The sequence below is a fragment of the Crocuta crocuta genome, unplaced genomic scaffold (assembly GCF_008692635.1).
Source record: "Crocuta crocuta isolate KB4526 unplaced genomic scaffold, BGI_CrCroc_1.0 scaffold131, whole genome shotgun sequence".
In the NCBI taxonomy this organism is placed as follows: domain Eukaryota; kingdom Metazoa; phylum Chordata; class Mammalia; order Carnivora; family Hyaenidae; genus Crocuta; species Crocuta crocuta.
Window position 1 is genome coordinate 464004 of NW_027528977.1, and position 15433 is coordinate 479436.

Sequence of the window (15433 nt, forward strand, 5' to 3'; positions counted from 1 at the left end):
TAAATCCACCCATAGTAAAAGAAATTGAGGGGGATGGGAACCATATGATCATCTGCATAGGTTCTGAAACAACAGAGAGTCATCTTCCTGTTTGACAACCCCCTTGTGGATTGACAGGGGGATATTGAAAAAGAGTGAGAGAGAGTAGGAGGTGGATACAGTCAGATCAAAAAGTTAGATGTCCATAGAGTGAGATAAGTCATTTCATAAAAATGAATATAAGGTGATAAATTATATGACATGTCAAAATAAATTTAAATTAAATAAAAAATAAAGGCCAGTTACTCTCGCCCCCAGCTTGTTTTCAAATTTCCTTCTGTCAGGGATAATACCCTGTGAGGATACTGAAAGGAAGGAAGAATAATATCCTGGACTTGAGAGTGAGTCTATGGAGATAGAACCCCTCTTACGCCTTCTATTTCTTGTGGTCACAAATGTAGACTTGTTAACAGTATAATTTTCTATGAGTTGTGAACTGTTGTAACTTCCAATTGATTCTTTCCTTCTAAAGTATCTTCTTCAACCTGGTAGGCTTACTGTATTCTTTAGTGATTGAAAACAAAAAATAAAAACCCTAAAGTTATAGCAAGTCCATTTTCCAGCCATTTGTTAGTTTTTTAAGTCGTGGTATTAATATCTCATGATGGGGTTTTTAGGCTTTAACTTCTTATTTTCAGTATAATAGGTGAAAGACTTTTTATTTCCCCTGAATGTTGTAAGTCAAATGGCTCATAGTAGGTGCCTTGTGTTTTCTGACCAACCATGCTTTCCTAGTCATTGCACTATAGTTCGATGTAGAACATCTTTTATTTTATAAATATGCAAGTTCTCAGATACACATTTTAACAATAAATGATGTTTTATTTTACCAGATAGACAGGAAGAGCTAAAAGATGCCGTTTTGCACTCACCCAAGATTGAAGATCATTTTAGACCGTTGAGCATGTTTCTGTCTAAACGTGACTGGTAAACAGTGTTGGTAGAGCAGCAGTTTGCATGCAGACAGAAGTCGCTGAGCCAAATTCCAACCAGAAAAGGGAGCTCATGCTGAATATTGACAGTGCACAGTAGCATACTTTATCGTTAATTTTTTCTTTGTTTTATTTCCGAACACATTTTTGTTTACTTTAATATCTTTCAACCACTGTTATTAGGAGAAGAAAAAGAAGTGACATTTCATAAGTTTCAGTATCCTTTTAACAAGCGTAGGGTGCTCATCCAGGACAGTGGTTTCTTTTCTTCTGTACTTTTGTAAAGATACAGTTTCCACTTTTATTTTCTAGTAAATTGTTTTCTCATATCACATCCCAGTGAGGACTGTTGTTTTAAGATGGTAATACATTTGTGTTATGAATCTTTCCACGACTGTTCTGAATGCTCACTGTGGTTTCTCTTTCACTGTGGTGCTGTGCAGTATTTTATGGTACTCAGCACTCTACGAAATCTGGAAGGGAATCTGTTCTAAACGCATAGCCTGGGCCTTTCATTTAGACCCATGTGCTCCTCTTAGCACTTTGAAAGGGGTCTTCTGTTAAAAAGTGTGTGGATGTATGTATGGTTTCAGCCAATTAATTATTCCTTTTCTCTTTTTGTTCTATAATAGTTCACCACTGTCCTGCTAAATTAATTGTTAAATCATGCTCATCTTAAGGAATAAGATTATTTATACAATCAGGAGCAACACAGTATCTTTGTTATACAGATATTGGAACTGTTGAGTGATGGGGCCTCTTGGAACATTTGTACACAGACGTGTAACTTGTATTCACATTCATGTGTCATTTTCTTTTAACAGTTGACTTCAAACCTCGTGCCAGCATGGATACTGTCCATCATATGTTACTTTTTGGATGCAATATGCCTTCCTCCACGGGAAGTTACTGGTAAGGGATAATGGGCTCATAGTCAAAAGGGATGTAGAAAATGTATTTGTTTTATAAATATAAATTGCAGGTATTTTACAACTGATTGATAAACAGGTAGAATGCTTACTTTTCAGTAAAGAACATTGTTCTTTTGCATCATGTGGTTATCATGGTCTGATTATCACTTAGTTAGTCTGCTGTGGAGCACATCCATCAGTCTTTGACACCGACTTAATAAATGTATGTCTGTTGTCATAGATAGTGTATCAGGGTACAGAGAGCTTATTTAAAAAAGACAATTTAGATAATGGATGCTCTGATGTTTACCTTTTTAAGCTCATGCTTCAACCCAAAGAGCACCATGGCTCTGTTGATTGAGCACTCTTTTATCCCAGACATTGTACTAGGTAATCTGTATACATCATTTCATTTTCTCCTAAACTTTTTGTAGAGCAGTTAATAGTATCTCCACTTTACAAACAAGGAGCCTGAACCTCAGAGAATCAGTGTCATGTTTAAGGTAACACGGTTGGTTGGTGTCAGACCAGGATAGAACCCTAGGTTGTCTGGTTCCAAATCCAGCATTTTACCACACTGCCTCCCATTTAGTTAAGCAACTGTTGCATTTTTGAATTTATTTCAGTCACTGTGGTGAGCCTTAATATCATGTTATGAGTGATCAGTAAACATCTATTAAATGCCTGTTGTATCCTAGAACTGTAGCGGATGCTTTAGAATAGAATACATAGATATGTTTTCAACCCCCAGACGTCTTTCCTTTCACTTTGTTCTTCGATGTTCATGAAGATTGGTGAGCTTTGAAAATAGCCATGCTTCTAAGCCTCATATTTTGCACTGATCGCCAAAATCAGTGTTACGTATTTCACAATCCTGAATGACTTGCATGTCTTGCTTTGCATTGAAAAAAGATCTGTTTTGTGGTCCTGTCTGTGCATAGTCACGTAGACTGATAGACCCTTCTCTGTGCATCCTAATATTCATCGGGCTGATGCAAGGCACACAGTAACTGTATTCTAGTTGTTTTTATAACAAACAATTGTAGTATGTATTTGGAACAGTTAAAAGCACAGGGCAATTGGTGGAAATCTCCAGCGACCAAGTACCATCAAAGCATTTGTTAATAGGCTTAAGTTATTTGATGAAAGGGGCATATCACATAGGAATGCTGCTCACATGACTAGGTTAATGTAAAAATGGAGCCAGCAATCAGAGTTAGCACCCTTTGAGAGCAACATTCCAGTTTTTGCTCTTTGGTAAATTTTTGTAAATAAAATTCTGGGATTAAAAGATTATTCTGTGACATCATTTTCTGACTCTTATTCACCAAATCACATCCTTTGGTTTTACATTTTCAATGTATTTCTTCTGAAATTAGCAAAATTTACATTTGGATTGGAATTAGTGAGATAGCAGGAAGGGATATAAGCTTTTAAAACCTGCTTTAACTTTACTGTGATAGAAGAGAATGAGCAAAAAAAACAAAACATCACGAAAGGTTATTATGCCTTTAACTGAAAAAGATTATATAAAATGAACTAAGCCTAGTTCACTGTTCTCCTATCAAGGGAATAACGGAGCAAGCATTATTTGGGCCCTAGAGAAGTATTTATTAATATTCTTAAATATACTATTTTGAAATTAAGTCTAGTAAAATAAATTTTTTTCCAAATGATTTCCAAGTTGGGGAAAGAGAGAACTGAAAGAAAAATGTAAATGAAAGTGAAAATAGCAATTTGGAGTAAAGTAATTGCTACACATATTATTTTGGTAAAATTACTACTTAAAAGGCAGCACAGTAGGTTGAAAGAGTAGTGAACTAACTAGCTGGATTCCCTGGGCAAATTACTTATTTCATGTGGACTGGCCTCGGTTTCTTCACTTCAGCAAGGGACTATCCCACTAGATCATTTCTAGAACTTCTCTATGCTCTAAAATTCCATAATTCTATGAATATAAATTGCATGCAGATGCTGAGTCATATTGGAAAGTCATCATTATAGGGCGTTGGAGATATGTGCACTGGTTGACTCACCTCAAGCAGACAGCCCACTGCATTACTGCTGAGTAATTAGAGCTCTGAATGGCATTATGCCTCTATCATTTTAAATGGATTTTAGTAATCTACCTTGCAGCCTATATTCCCAGTTAGTCTATAGGTTTGTTACGATTGACTTTATAACCATACGAGAAGGACAGTAACTGGTGGTGTTATTTATCTTCTTTGAGCCAAGCCCAGAGTGTTCATCTAACAATTAAAAGTAGGATCTTTTTAGTCTATATGTGTAGGATCTGTTTGGTATGTAAACCAAGAGGTATGCATTAAGGAAAACTGTTCTAGTGACTCTGGATTTCGCAGTCTAGTCTTATTCTCCATTTAAAGATGGTATAGACTTTTTATCCCCCAATATTTGGCAAGATCCTGGCTTCTTTAAGCATTGGCACTCAGAGGATATTTCATGGACTAAACTTTTAAGTTGCTTCACAGAAACACCTCGTATGCCCTCTCCTCAAAGCCACACAGGCACAGCCATGGAAACAGTCAGCGGGTGTTTTCCAACTGCTTGGCTCCTTATCCTCCCACCTGAATTACAATACTAATAACAAAAATCTATCAGTGTCAAAGCCTCACATTATTTTTCTCGAATGTTTGAGTCATGGAATTTATCACACTCATTTTACAGTTGCAAATCTATTCTTCAACAGCTCCAGGATACAGACAGTAGTTAAATTAAGATTCCCCAATGTTCACATATATTTTTGGTTATGATACCTATAATGTTTTCTGAGGCTTAAGAAAATCAAGAACTCCTTCACACACTGGGAAAACCTTTATGGAAATACAAAGCTGTTTTAGTCAAAGAAGAAAAAGCTATGGGGATATTTTAGCACCAAAATGCCAAGCTTTCCTCTTTTTCTTTTCCATTTGTTAGCTAGGATTAGCCCCCTGTTTTCACTTGAGTGTTGTATTTTCATTGCCAGCAGTTTGTCAAATAGGTATGTGTCTCTAATAAAGTAAACATTTCCCCCCTGAAATTATGAAGTTATAATTCATCCCCTGTCTTCAAGCAGCACTTTTAATATTAAAGCAAAGAGCTATCCTGATGATGTTTCACTGTTGTGCTGCCCTCCTTTGCTCTTTGTAATTGCCTCTTTCTACTGTTCATTAAAATATATTTACAGTTATATTAAGTTTACATGAAAATAGTAGACACAGCATGAAGCAGTTTTCATTATGTAGTCATTTTAATTTAATTTTTTTTTTCCCCTACACATATTCCAGTCTTTTGTGTCTCATTCCAAATTAGCAGCCCACACTGGTAATGTGTCTAGTTAATTATATGCATGTGCATTTAAATTGCATACATTGATGTGAACCTTTTAATATACTATGGGGTGGTCCCTTTATAGTTAGAGTGGGCCTGATGCTCAATTCCAAATTAACATACCTCTTGAGGATGCAAATAAGGACCAGCTGATGGAAAAGCTGCTGGCCCTTGTAAGGAAGGCAGCAGTACCTGTCAGATGTTACCTTCAAACCTTCTTTCCCAGGCTGTTAAAGGAGGGGACAATTAACTGTGTCTAGGGACCAACAGAAAGTAATAGCACCAAGACTGGAGCAAAGCGTAGCAGTCGTATGATTTGTTGGACTCCATTGGTGCTTGCAGACTTCACTCAAAGTGTAGCAGTTATAAGTTCTCCAGATTTGTTGGCTGAACATGAGCCGTAAGTGAGTGGATGCACTTGTTAGAGTCAGTAAGGAAATAAGGTGCTGAAAACTGGATAATTTAGACATAAAACATCTATTACAGCTCCTCATGAGAAAAATGGTAAATTTCTGAAGATCTTAGAAACACAAATGTTGCATTTCTTTATTTTATGAACACCTTTATTCTGTTTTTATTCTCATGATCAGTTTTCTAAAATAATGCATGGTTGGCTGTGGAAAGTATTTCAGGCTTTGAAAATCATGATGTTTTGTTCATACAAGTTGTTTGACATTTGGGGTAATTCAGGAGAACTGCTTTTTGTTAATGTGAGTTTGTACAGGCTTGTGCACTTTTATCTGCTGTGCACAGGACTTAGGGTTTAAAGCAATTTATGGCTGAAAACTGCAAGATTATGTGTTCACAATATTGGGTGATTAAAGCAAACGGGCTTCTGATGTATCCTGCCTTGTACTTAGGCGTCATCTTCTATGCATAACTAAAGTCATTATGTTTAGTCTTAGCAATTAATATTTGATTTGAAAATTATTTCTAATGATGCTTATGACCAACTGCTTTTTACAAATCAAAGATGGCTTCTACAGGTTGTTTTATGTTTTTTGAAAAGAAGAATCCCAGCTGGTTAAATGAGGTTGTTTCCAGCTGTTCTAACTTGGAATCCTTCTCAAGCTAACGCAGTAGTGCTTTACCATCCTATGAAGCTTCAGCTTTAGTCCCTTTTGACTGCTTCTATTTATTAACCACCTGCTGTGTCTTTTTAAATGCCACTATCTCCACAGGGTTACAGATGCTGATGTGGTGAAAAAGAAAAGTAGCTAAAACATACAAATATCTATAGAGAGTAAACGAGAGAGAGAGAGAGAGAGAGAGAGAGAGAGAGAGAGAGAAGCCAATATGTGAGACACCCTGCTTGGTTACTCATTAAATGACTGGTTTTTTTTTTGGATGATATTACTTTCCAGATATGTTACAGCTTTGTTGCCTCCCTCATGATGATAATGATTCTTTGGTTGAGAATGATATTCGTGTATGCTGCCTTTATGCCCCCTCTCCCTACCCTTGCTACTTGTCATTCATACACAATGTGTGTTCTGCAGCCCCTTCTTTGTTTCTTCTGCCATAAAGAAACTTCTAAAGTTAAACATACTTAACATCCTTGTCAGTATAAATAAAAATATCACAGTCTCCCAAATCTGTGCTGTTTCTTATTCTAAGTCATATAAAGGTGCCTTTGAGTGTAGTAGCAAAATTTAGAAATAAGTTTCTATTAGGCTAAAATTGTCTCCATTTTCTTTTTCTATTTTAATAATGTAATAAATTCATATGATAGTGCATATCAGGGTAGTATAAAGGATCTTTGTTTATATAAAGTAGACTTGGTACTTATTCTTACTTAGTTACCAGTGATCCTATTCCTTGGCTAATTTTTAGATGCCTGGATTAGAAGTGTTGATGGAAGTTTCTTAGCAACTGACCAGTTCTTCGTAGACTAGTGTCAGCTTTGATAATACACAATGGCATGATTGTAACCATTCTGACAGTTTCAACAGAAACAAATTACATAAGTTTGAATATGGTTCTTTCTTGGCAGGACAAGTATTTATGTTAAACAGTGTATTATAGCATAGTGCTATAATACTTAGCATTGACAGAGTAGTAATAAACATCGGTCAAATTATTTAACCTTTGTTCATCTGTTTCCTCATCTGTGAAATGAGACTACTAATCCCACCTGATTGGGCCATCATGAAGAATAAGTAAAGGGATGTAAATAATGTGCTTAGTGCAGTGCCTGGCTCATAGATGCCCTTAATAAATGGTAGCTGTTATTCGTTTATTAATAAATATTTATTAACAATTCACTATGTGCCAAGCACTTTGTTAGTCACTGGAAGTTTGGTGTGAACAAAACAAACACACCATCTTTTTCATGGACTTTACGACTTCTTTAATCTCACTGGGAAGGTAGGGTGTGGATATTGCGGGGCTGTTTATCAAGCCACTTTAAATCACCACTCTTATTTAGCTTCCCCACTAAATATCCATCTAATTACTATGTTTTTAGCCATACCTATTGCCTGCCCATTGCATTGATATTCACATAGGATATCTGACTCATTCTGGATGCAATTTTGAATGATAAAGACATTCCACTTATGCTGTTGATTATATATTGTGTTTCTTACAGAAACATTCTAACTTTGGATTCGTTTTCCTGTGGCCCTCATACTTAATTTATTAAAATTGGAATTTAAGGCTATATAGACTTAACTTGAAGGCATGACAATTTTATTTAAGAAGAATTTTTTTTAGACAAAAGAAGAAATGACTTGTCAGATCTGATCTTCCCTGAGTAACCTTGGGTTTTAAATAGCCTTTAACTAATACAACTAGAGAGTACTTTAACAGTCAATCATGCTTTATTTGGATAATTTAAAATGACAGGTTAGCACTTTTCAGTGCTTGGCATAGTCTGAAAATATTCATGCCATCTGAATGGTTTCCCCATGGATTAGAGGTGTAAAGGTTCTAAAGCAAAGGTCCAGGAATCCAGAATAGTTTTCTTTTCAAAAGTTAATTCTCATCATTTTTACTATGAATACTAAGAAACCACTAGGGAACTGTGTGACTCTTTTCACAATTAATTGGCTTAATCCGAGGGGCCTTTAGGAGAAGCTGCTAGATTTATAAGAATAAGAAACCCAGTTGATGAAGCCTGAAATTACAATAGCCATTGATCAAGGGTTACATTGCCTCCTAGCCTGAAGAATTTTCTTATTAATAAGAAGAGTAAAAGTTCTCTGTTTTTGTAGTGCTGTTTGGAAAGCCAAAATACACAATATCATCTTTATTGTGCTGGTTATTTTATGTGGAGAAAATATGATGTTATTTTTCACATAAAAGGCAAAGTGGAAATCTGAAAATGAAAAGGTGTAGGGGTTTTATTCAAATGTTCTTTGCCACTCCTTTGCCACTGTATTATCTGTTCTAGAACCCATTTCTCTTGGCTTCTTATTTTTGCTCTTTACCTAGTCCTCTCACATATTAAGTTTTAGGATTAGTTTCAATATCCCATTGCCTTCCAGTGAGTCATTCTTTACTCAGTCTTGAGTTTAATAAATTTCTTAAAAATTATAACACAGTACTTAAAAAATCAAAGTTTGCTTTTGGAGCTCCTCTTTTACCAGTACTCAGAAGAAAATGAAATGTATGGAGCTCCTGGGTAGCTCAGTCAGTTGAGGATCCGACTTCACTCAGGTCATAATCTCACTATAATTTGTGGGATTTGAGCCTTGCATCTGGCTCTCTGCTGTGAGCATGGAGCCTGTTTTGGATCCTCTGATCCTCTGTCTCCCTCTCTCTCTGCACCTCTCCCACTCATGCTCTCTGTCTCAAAAGTAAATAATAACAAAAAAAGTAAAATCATCATCTTCTTATAAATAAGTGAGGATAACTTACTTTATCTAGAATTTTGTTTTAGAATTATGTACACACATTGCAACTTAGTTCAGATATGAGAGTAGTCATCAAAGCTTATCTTCATAGAATATAGTTTTCTGCCCATACATCAATCTCATGAATGAGATAGAAGAGAGTGTGACAGGCAGAGCTTTGAATCAGCACTGGAATACGTGACCTTTGGAAGTTAAACTCTCTGAGTTTAATCAGCTGTAAAGCATAACTTCTTTGCATTATTCTTGTGAAAGCAGATTTCTATAAAACACCAGGCAAGTAATAATTCAGATTTATCATTATTTAATATTTTAGTTAAAACTTTTTAAGTAAATTTAATTTTTTTATTATATTTGAAAGTACAATAAAAGATCAGGTCAAATACATTAAGTGTTCATATATGAAAAGTTAAAAAACTTACTTGGAAGGCAGATTCACCAAACATTTCTTGAATATTGACTCAATGACAGGCAGGTCTGCCGATGCTGGGAGTTTGTGGCCTTAAATCACAAAGTATGCACAGGAGATAAGTAAGCTGATATTTAAGATTAGTGCTATGGTTAACAAGTACAAGGTGTCCTGGATGGGGACCAGAGTAACTTCCTGGAGGAGAAAGCCTAAAGGGAATCTTGAAGGAGAAAGTCAGTACAGGTTTGTCAGGCAGAGATTTGGGGAAGGAGTGTTCCAGGCAAAGGGAATAGTACAGAAGTGAGACTTTAGAAACCAGTAGGAACTTGGAGGGCCTGGGTAGCTAAGTTGATTAAGCGGCTGACTTCAGCTCAGGTCATGATTTCACAGCTTGTGGGTTCTAGCCCTGCATCTGGCTTTGTTCTGACAGCTCAGAGCCTGGAACCTGCTTCAGATTCTGTGTCTCCCTCTCTGTCTGCCCCTCTCCCATTTGCTCTGTGTCTCTCTCAAAAATATTTTTTTTTAATTAAAAAGAAAAAAAAACTGGCAGGAACTTGGCATGAGTAAAAGGGGAGTTTTGGTTTTTTTCTCAGATGTAAAAGGTCCCAGATAATGAAAAGCCTTATGTGTTATGCTACAGTGTTTGGATTTTATTTTCATGTTATTTTGGCAGAAGCATTTGAAAGATTTTGTGCCAGTGAATGACATAATCAAATATGTAGCTTAGAAAAATGTACTAAAACAGTTCTCTCTGTTATATTTCATTCTGGTTCTCTCTAGTCATACACTGAATTGACTTATATATCAAAGGAAATAATTATCTTGTTTAACCTAAGACTGTCATCACGTTGATGTTAGGCACTTTTGTATATTTATGATCTTCGTTGAAAGCTCTGAAAATTGCCACCCGGGTTTGTAAATTTTAGTAGCTCACAATAGTGAGATGCAAAGTTCATCATATCTTACAGTCTCATTTCTTAAACTATAATAGCATGAGGCCAAGGAGGAAAATTTTGCTTTTGGGCACTGTCCCATTCCCTACACTTTCAGTATGGTTGGCACAAGGATGTCACAGACATTTTTCCAGGGTACAAAGTCTCACATGATAATAGTCCCTCATCATAAGTATATTGTTCTTGACAGTGAACACTAGGAAACCATGGGTTGATGTGTTTTACACGGCATGTAACAGCCTGATTGAGAGAAGTAAAACATTTGCTAAATAAAACCTTATGGGGACCTCCTGATTCTTGGTCCTTCACTCCTTTATCCAGATGGATAGCAATTGTCTGCACTTACTGCCTGTTCTCCCACTCAGTTCTGTCTATAAGGAGGGACATGTCTGTGCCTCTGAGTTTGAAGGCACATTTTACCAGTGATTTTCTTATCTGTGACCTGGCTGCTGTCCCAGTTCCTAGCCTCAGTTCCTAACCTGTTCAGAAAGCTACCACGATCTGCCTTCATGTCTCTCCCAGCCCATGGGCACTGCCTATTTTCTACTGAGTGAGCCAGTGTCCTGCCCAAGAAGCTGTATTTGTCCTTCTTGCGAGTCCTGAAACCTTTCCAATCTGCCCAAACTCCTGACCCTGACCTTGCTTGGTGCCGGTTTCCCAAAACACAAATATGGAAAGGCAACATAAAAACATCACCGAATGGTGTTTTGAACAAATCCAATTCTTAGCACAGAACAAAATAAGAGATACAGTGTAATGGGGGAAAATGTGTGGCTTATAGTCAGACGGCTTTTTGCTTATGAAATTGGATCTACCAGTGTAGATTCCAGTGTGCCAGCCACCACAGTGAGTGACTTACCCACATCGCTGCCACAGTCTGATCAGAGAAGTTTCCATACAGGAACTGGGTCTGGGAAGTTTTGACAGACATGCCCAATGTACACAGCCACTGAGGGGGGAGGTTCAACTCCAGATACGTCTTTCTGCCTGGGCTCCTTTCACCACACAACACTGCCTCTCAATAATGAGTCTCTAGATAAAGTGAATGTTTTGTTAAATAATGCATTACCCTGGTATAGTGCTTTGAGGTTTATAAAGTGCTTTTATTTATATCTCATTTGATTTATGGAATAACTGTGAGGTAAGTATAACTAACTCTGTTTTACCAGAGAGAAAACTGAGGCTCGCTAGATCCAGTGACTTAGATAACGTGAAACAACCTACAAATGGCACAATCAGTATTCATAAACTTAAAAAAAGTCACATATGTATCGCACCAGAAACACCTTAAGTGGGATGTACTTGTACTGTTCCCTCTGCTGAGGGTGGGCACTGGGTACTACTGTTTGTTGCTCTGGCCAAAGACATATTTTCAGTGCTGATCCCCAAAGGGGACATGTGTATGACATTTAGTTTAGTTCACTTCCAAAGTAACACTGTGTTAGGTCTGGTTTATATGCAGTCTGTGTGTGATGCTTACCTTCCTACCTGATTTACACAGAGGAACATAGGAACATATTACATTATAAATTGTATATCATCCTCACAGGATTGCTTCACATCAGGCACCACACGGACAAATCTCCCTTTGTGTTTACTTTTTTCACATATAAAATTATTCTTTAGTCTTTGTTAGGATCTTAGAGCTGGTCTAACTACAATCATGATACAGTGACATGTTTTGCTTTGTTTTCAGATGCTTACCCCTTATCTCTCTGCCTTCCTTGGTGGAACTTTTTATGCATTTTGCAACATTCAGTCTTCATTTGTGGCTATTTTTTTTCTTCAGGTTTTGTGATGAAGGAACCTGTACAGATAAAGCCAATATTCTATATGCCTGGGCAAGAAATGCTCCCCCTACCAGACTCCCCAAAGGTATATCTGAGGCCTCTTGCATAGTCTTCTATAAAGCTGCTTAATTTCTAACCCCAAATTACTTTTTATTATATGTTCTTTCTACAGTTGTTGACAGTGTTCCATTTTGCAATTTCACACTAAAAAATATCTATATTACCTGCTTTGTATTGAAAAAGTTTCATTTAAGTAGTTTCTCTTTCTCTTCCTCTCTTTGGTAAGTAACTTGCCCACACAACAGCTTTGGCTAGACTTAAAAAATACCCTAGTATACCTCAAGCCACCTTTGGCCTACAGCACATTGGTTCCTGACAGCAGGAGTACTTCAGGAGTCAAGAGACCTAGGAATTAAATAAATTGCTGTTTCAGCAAACAGATTAAAAAAAAAATAGTCTTGGAACCTGGGTATTTAATGCAATGCCAAACCTCAGCTGGCTTTCTGACTTCACTCTAAATTGTTCATACCTTCCAATGTGTGAATGAATTACCAGGCTCTCTTCTCTTACCTTGATGTTTCTTAATAGCAAAGGGAATATGCAGTTCTGTAATGGAATAGGTCTGCCATGGTTCAGGGATGGTATCTTGTGATACACCTGTTCCTCTCTTGCCTCCCTAACTTTGCCAGGTCTAACTGATACCTGCATTGCTTTGCTTCAAATGAGCTTCTGAATCCTCTCCATAGTTTACCAGGCAGCTGCTACCAGACACGTTTGGAAACTAATGGAGGCTGAGGGAAGGCTGTTATAGATTTCTTAACATTTTAAAGATCCATTGGTTGAGCAGATAGAAAAAAATTTTTCTCCACCTGTAAATATTTTCTCTGTAGATTTTTAAAAAGCTTCCTAGCAAACTCTATTAATAGTAAGACTATTAGAAACCCTTCAGATTCCAAGAAGTTATTAACCCACTGGACTTTGTAACATAACTGATAACTGATTTCCTCAATGACCTTTTTGCAGATACCTGTTTTCATATGGGAATAAAAGCATTTCCCCCGATATGCTCCTAAGAAGTCTATTGTCTATATTCAATCAGAAAATAAAAATGAATATGAATATATTCAAAACAAAACTAATGTGGGTTTATGTATGTCTGTTATATAATCAACAATGGCAGAATTTTGTTTTGTTCTATTTCTTTCAACATGAGTAAATTCTCCTCTTACTGTGGAGATTAATGTGATTACTCTGGTTCTGAAATGGGAAGTGTGTATAGAAACCTATCAGAGCCTGGAAATAGATTATATTAAAAATTTTCAGTGAATGCCTGGCTCATTTCCTTTTTCATACAACATAATCTCATATGTTATATGCTATTTTATTTCCCTTCAGATTTCATAGATCAGCAACCTGAGATTAGTTCCATTTTAGACTTTCATTTCTAAAATATTAATTTATCTTCTTTGTAAATCTTTAGGTGTTGGATTCAGAGTTGGAGGAGAGACTGGAAGTAAATACTTTGTACTACAAGTACACTATGGAGATATTAGTGCTTTTAGAGGTAAGTTTTGAAATTCTGGAACCAAGCACAACTTTAAATACTATAAATATATAAAATATATATAAAGATGTAAATGTATGTACGAGCTATTGACCACACTTTCTGCCCACTAGGAAAAAAACTGCTTTTGTTTCCTTTAATTTGGGACGATTGAAGCAATGACTTTTATTTTGAAAATGGAACCATCTTATACATTCTAAACTATGCTTCTGTCTCTTATGCTGACTTCATTGTTCTTTTGCTTTCCAATGTGTTGTCTTATCTATCCTCTCCTTCCAAGCAGCATCGTCAGAAGAATAGGGACTAGTGAATTATTTCCATTGCTAGAAGCAAGCCATTGAGTGAGTCACCATATTTTCTGCTACCAGGGAGGGTTTCAGATTCTTGGGCTCATGTCAGTGCTTTCTCTGTAATCTCCACTTACCACTTCATGAACTCATCCATCGTCTGCACTAATGCACAGATACCACCTACTCTTCTGACACTGCTGAACATCCCCCCAGACACTCATTGGTCTGCCCATGATTATGATGCACTTCATTTTTTAATTGAAGTATAATTGGCATACAATATCTGATTAGTTTCAGGTGTTCATCACAGTGATTCAATATTTTTATACATTATGAAACAATCCCCATGATAAGTCTAGTTACCATCTGTCACCATACTAAGTCATTACAATATTATTGACTATATTCCCTATGCTGTACATTAATCCCCATGACTTTATTTTATAACTGGAAGTTTGTACTATGTACTTCATTTAAACCCTCCTTTTCTTATTATAGAATCATTAACATGAGGAAGGGGCCCTGTTCCCAAGGCAACTGAGACTGGTACTTGTTATTCCTTCTGCTACATTTAGTCAAATTCCAACTGCCTTCCAGGTTCACACTTCAATGTTCACAGGAGTGTAAATATTAAGCAATCTTCTCCTTGGTTTATTAGCTTTTCCACTATGTCTTGCTGACGTACACATATTGCCCCGAGTTCTCTAATTTAACATTATCTTTCTGCTAACTAACCTGATACATTTTCCTCTCCAGACACCTTAGCTTTCTATCTGGTAACTAAGTCTTGAAGTACATGTCCATCTCTGCCTATGAAATATCCTTTGAGGCCTTTGCTGAGAGTGCCTCATGTGGTGATAGTTTCCATCGATTCTCAGTATTCAGGACTGGGACGGTAAATGTGGTCTTTCTCTAGGAGAAAATGTTAGAAAGAAAAATTTTATATAATTTTTCAATTATAATTAACATTGCAATCAGACATATTATCAATTAAACAACCTCCTGTGGACCCGCCCATGAACCCAACTTCCAAATAAAACTTGTTTTTATATTAAAAATACACTTTGAGGTGTAATACACAAATAGCTTTCCGTCTTTGGAACAGAACCTAAAAGCTTAAGTTGTTAACTGTAGTGTTGATACAGGATTCTGTTGAAAACAATGAAATAAATGTTTGTGTCTGACCAACGAAGACAGAACTTATCTCTTTTAAAATTTTACCATGTAGGTATCACTGGAACAGGCAAATGCCACATTTCTGACTTCCAAAGCATTGACATGACTGTAATTTTCCCAAGAAGGCACGGAAGGTTTTCCCTCTCCCCACAACTAAGGTATCTGGTCCTATCTACACACACTCACCC

The 15433-nt window shown here is 36.6% G+C and overlaps 1 protein-coding gene across 2 annotated transcripts in view; it reads left to right on the top strand.

The window, feature by feature from the left end:
* The window catches only part of PAM (peptidylglycine alpha-amidating monooxygenase), a 149036-nt gene that overhangs the window by 41618 nt on the left and 91985 nt on the right, over window positions 1–15433 (top strand). For both annotated transcript variants that reach the window (XM_077757143.1, XM_077757144.1), the window contains exons 3-5: window positions 1796–1883; window positions 12215–12300; window positions 13696–13779. In XM_077757143.1, the coding sequence (XP_077613269.1) occupies window positions 1796–1883; window positions 12215–12300; window positions 13696–13779 (258 nt within the window). The remainder of the gene's footprint in view (window positions 1–1795; window positions 1884–12214; window positions 12301–13695; window positions 13780–15433) is intronic.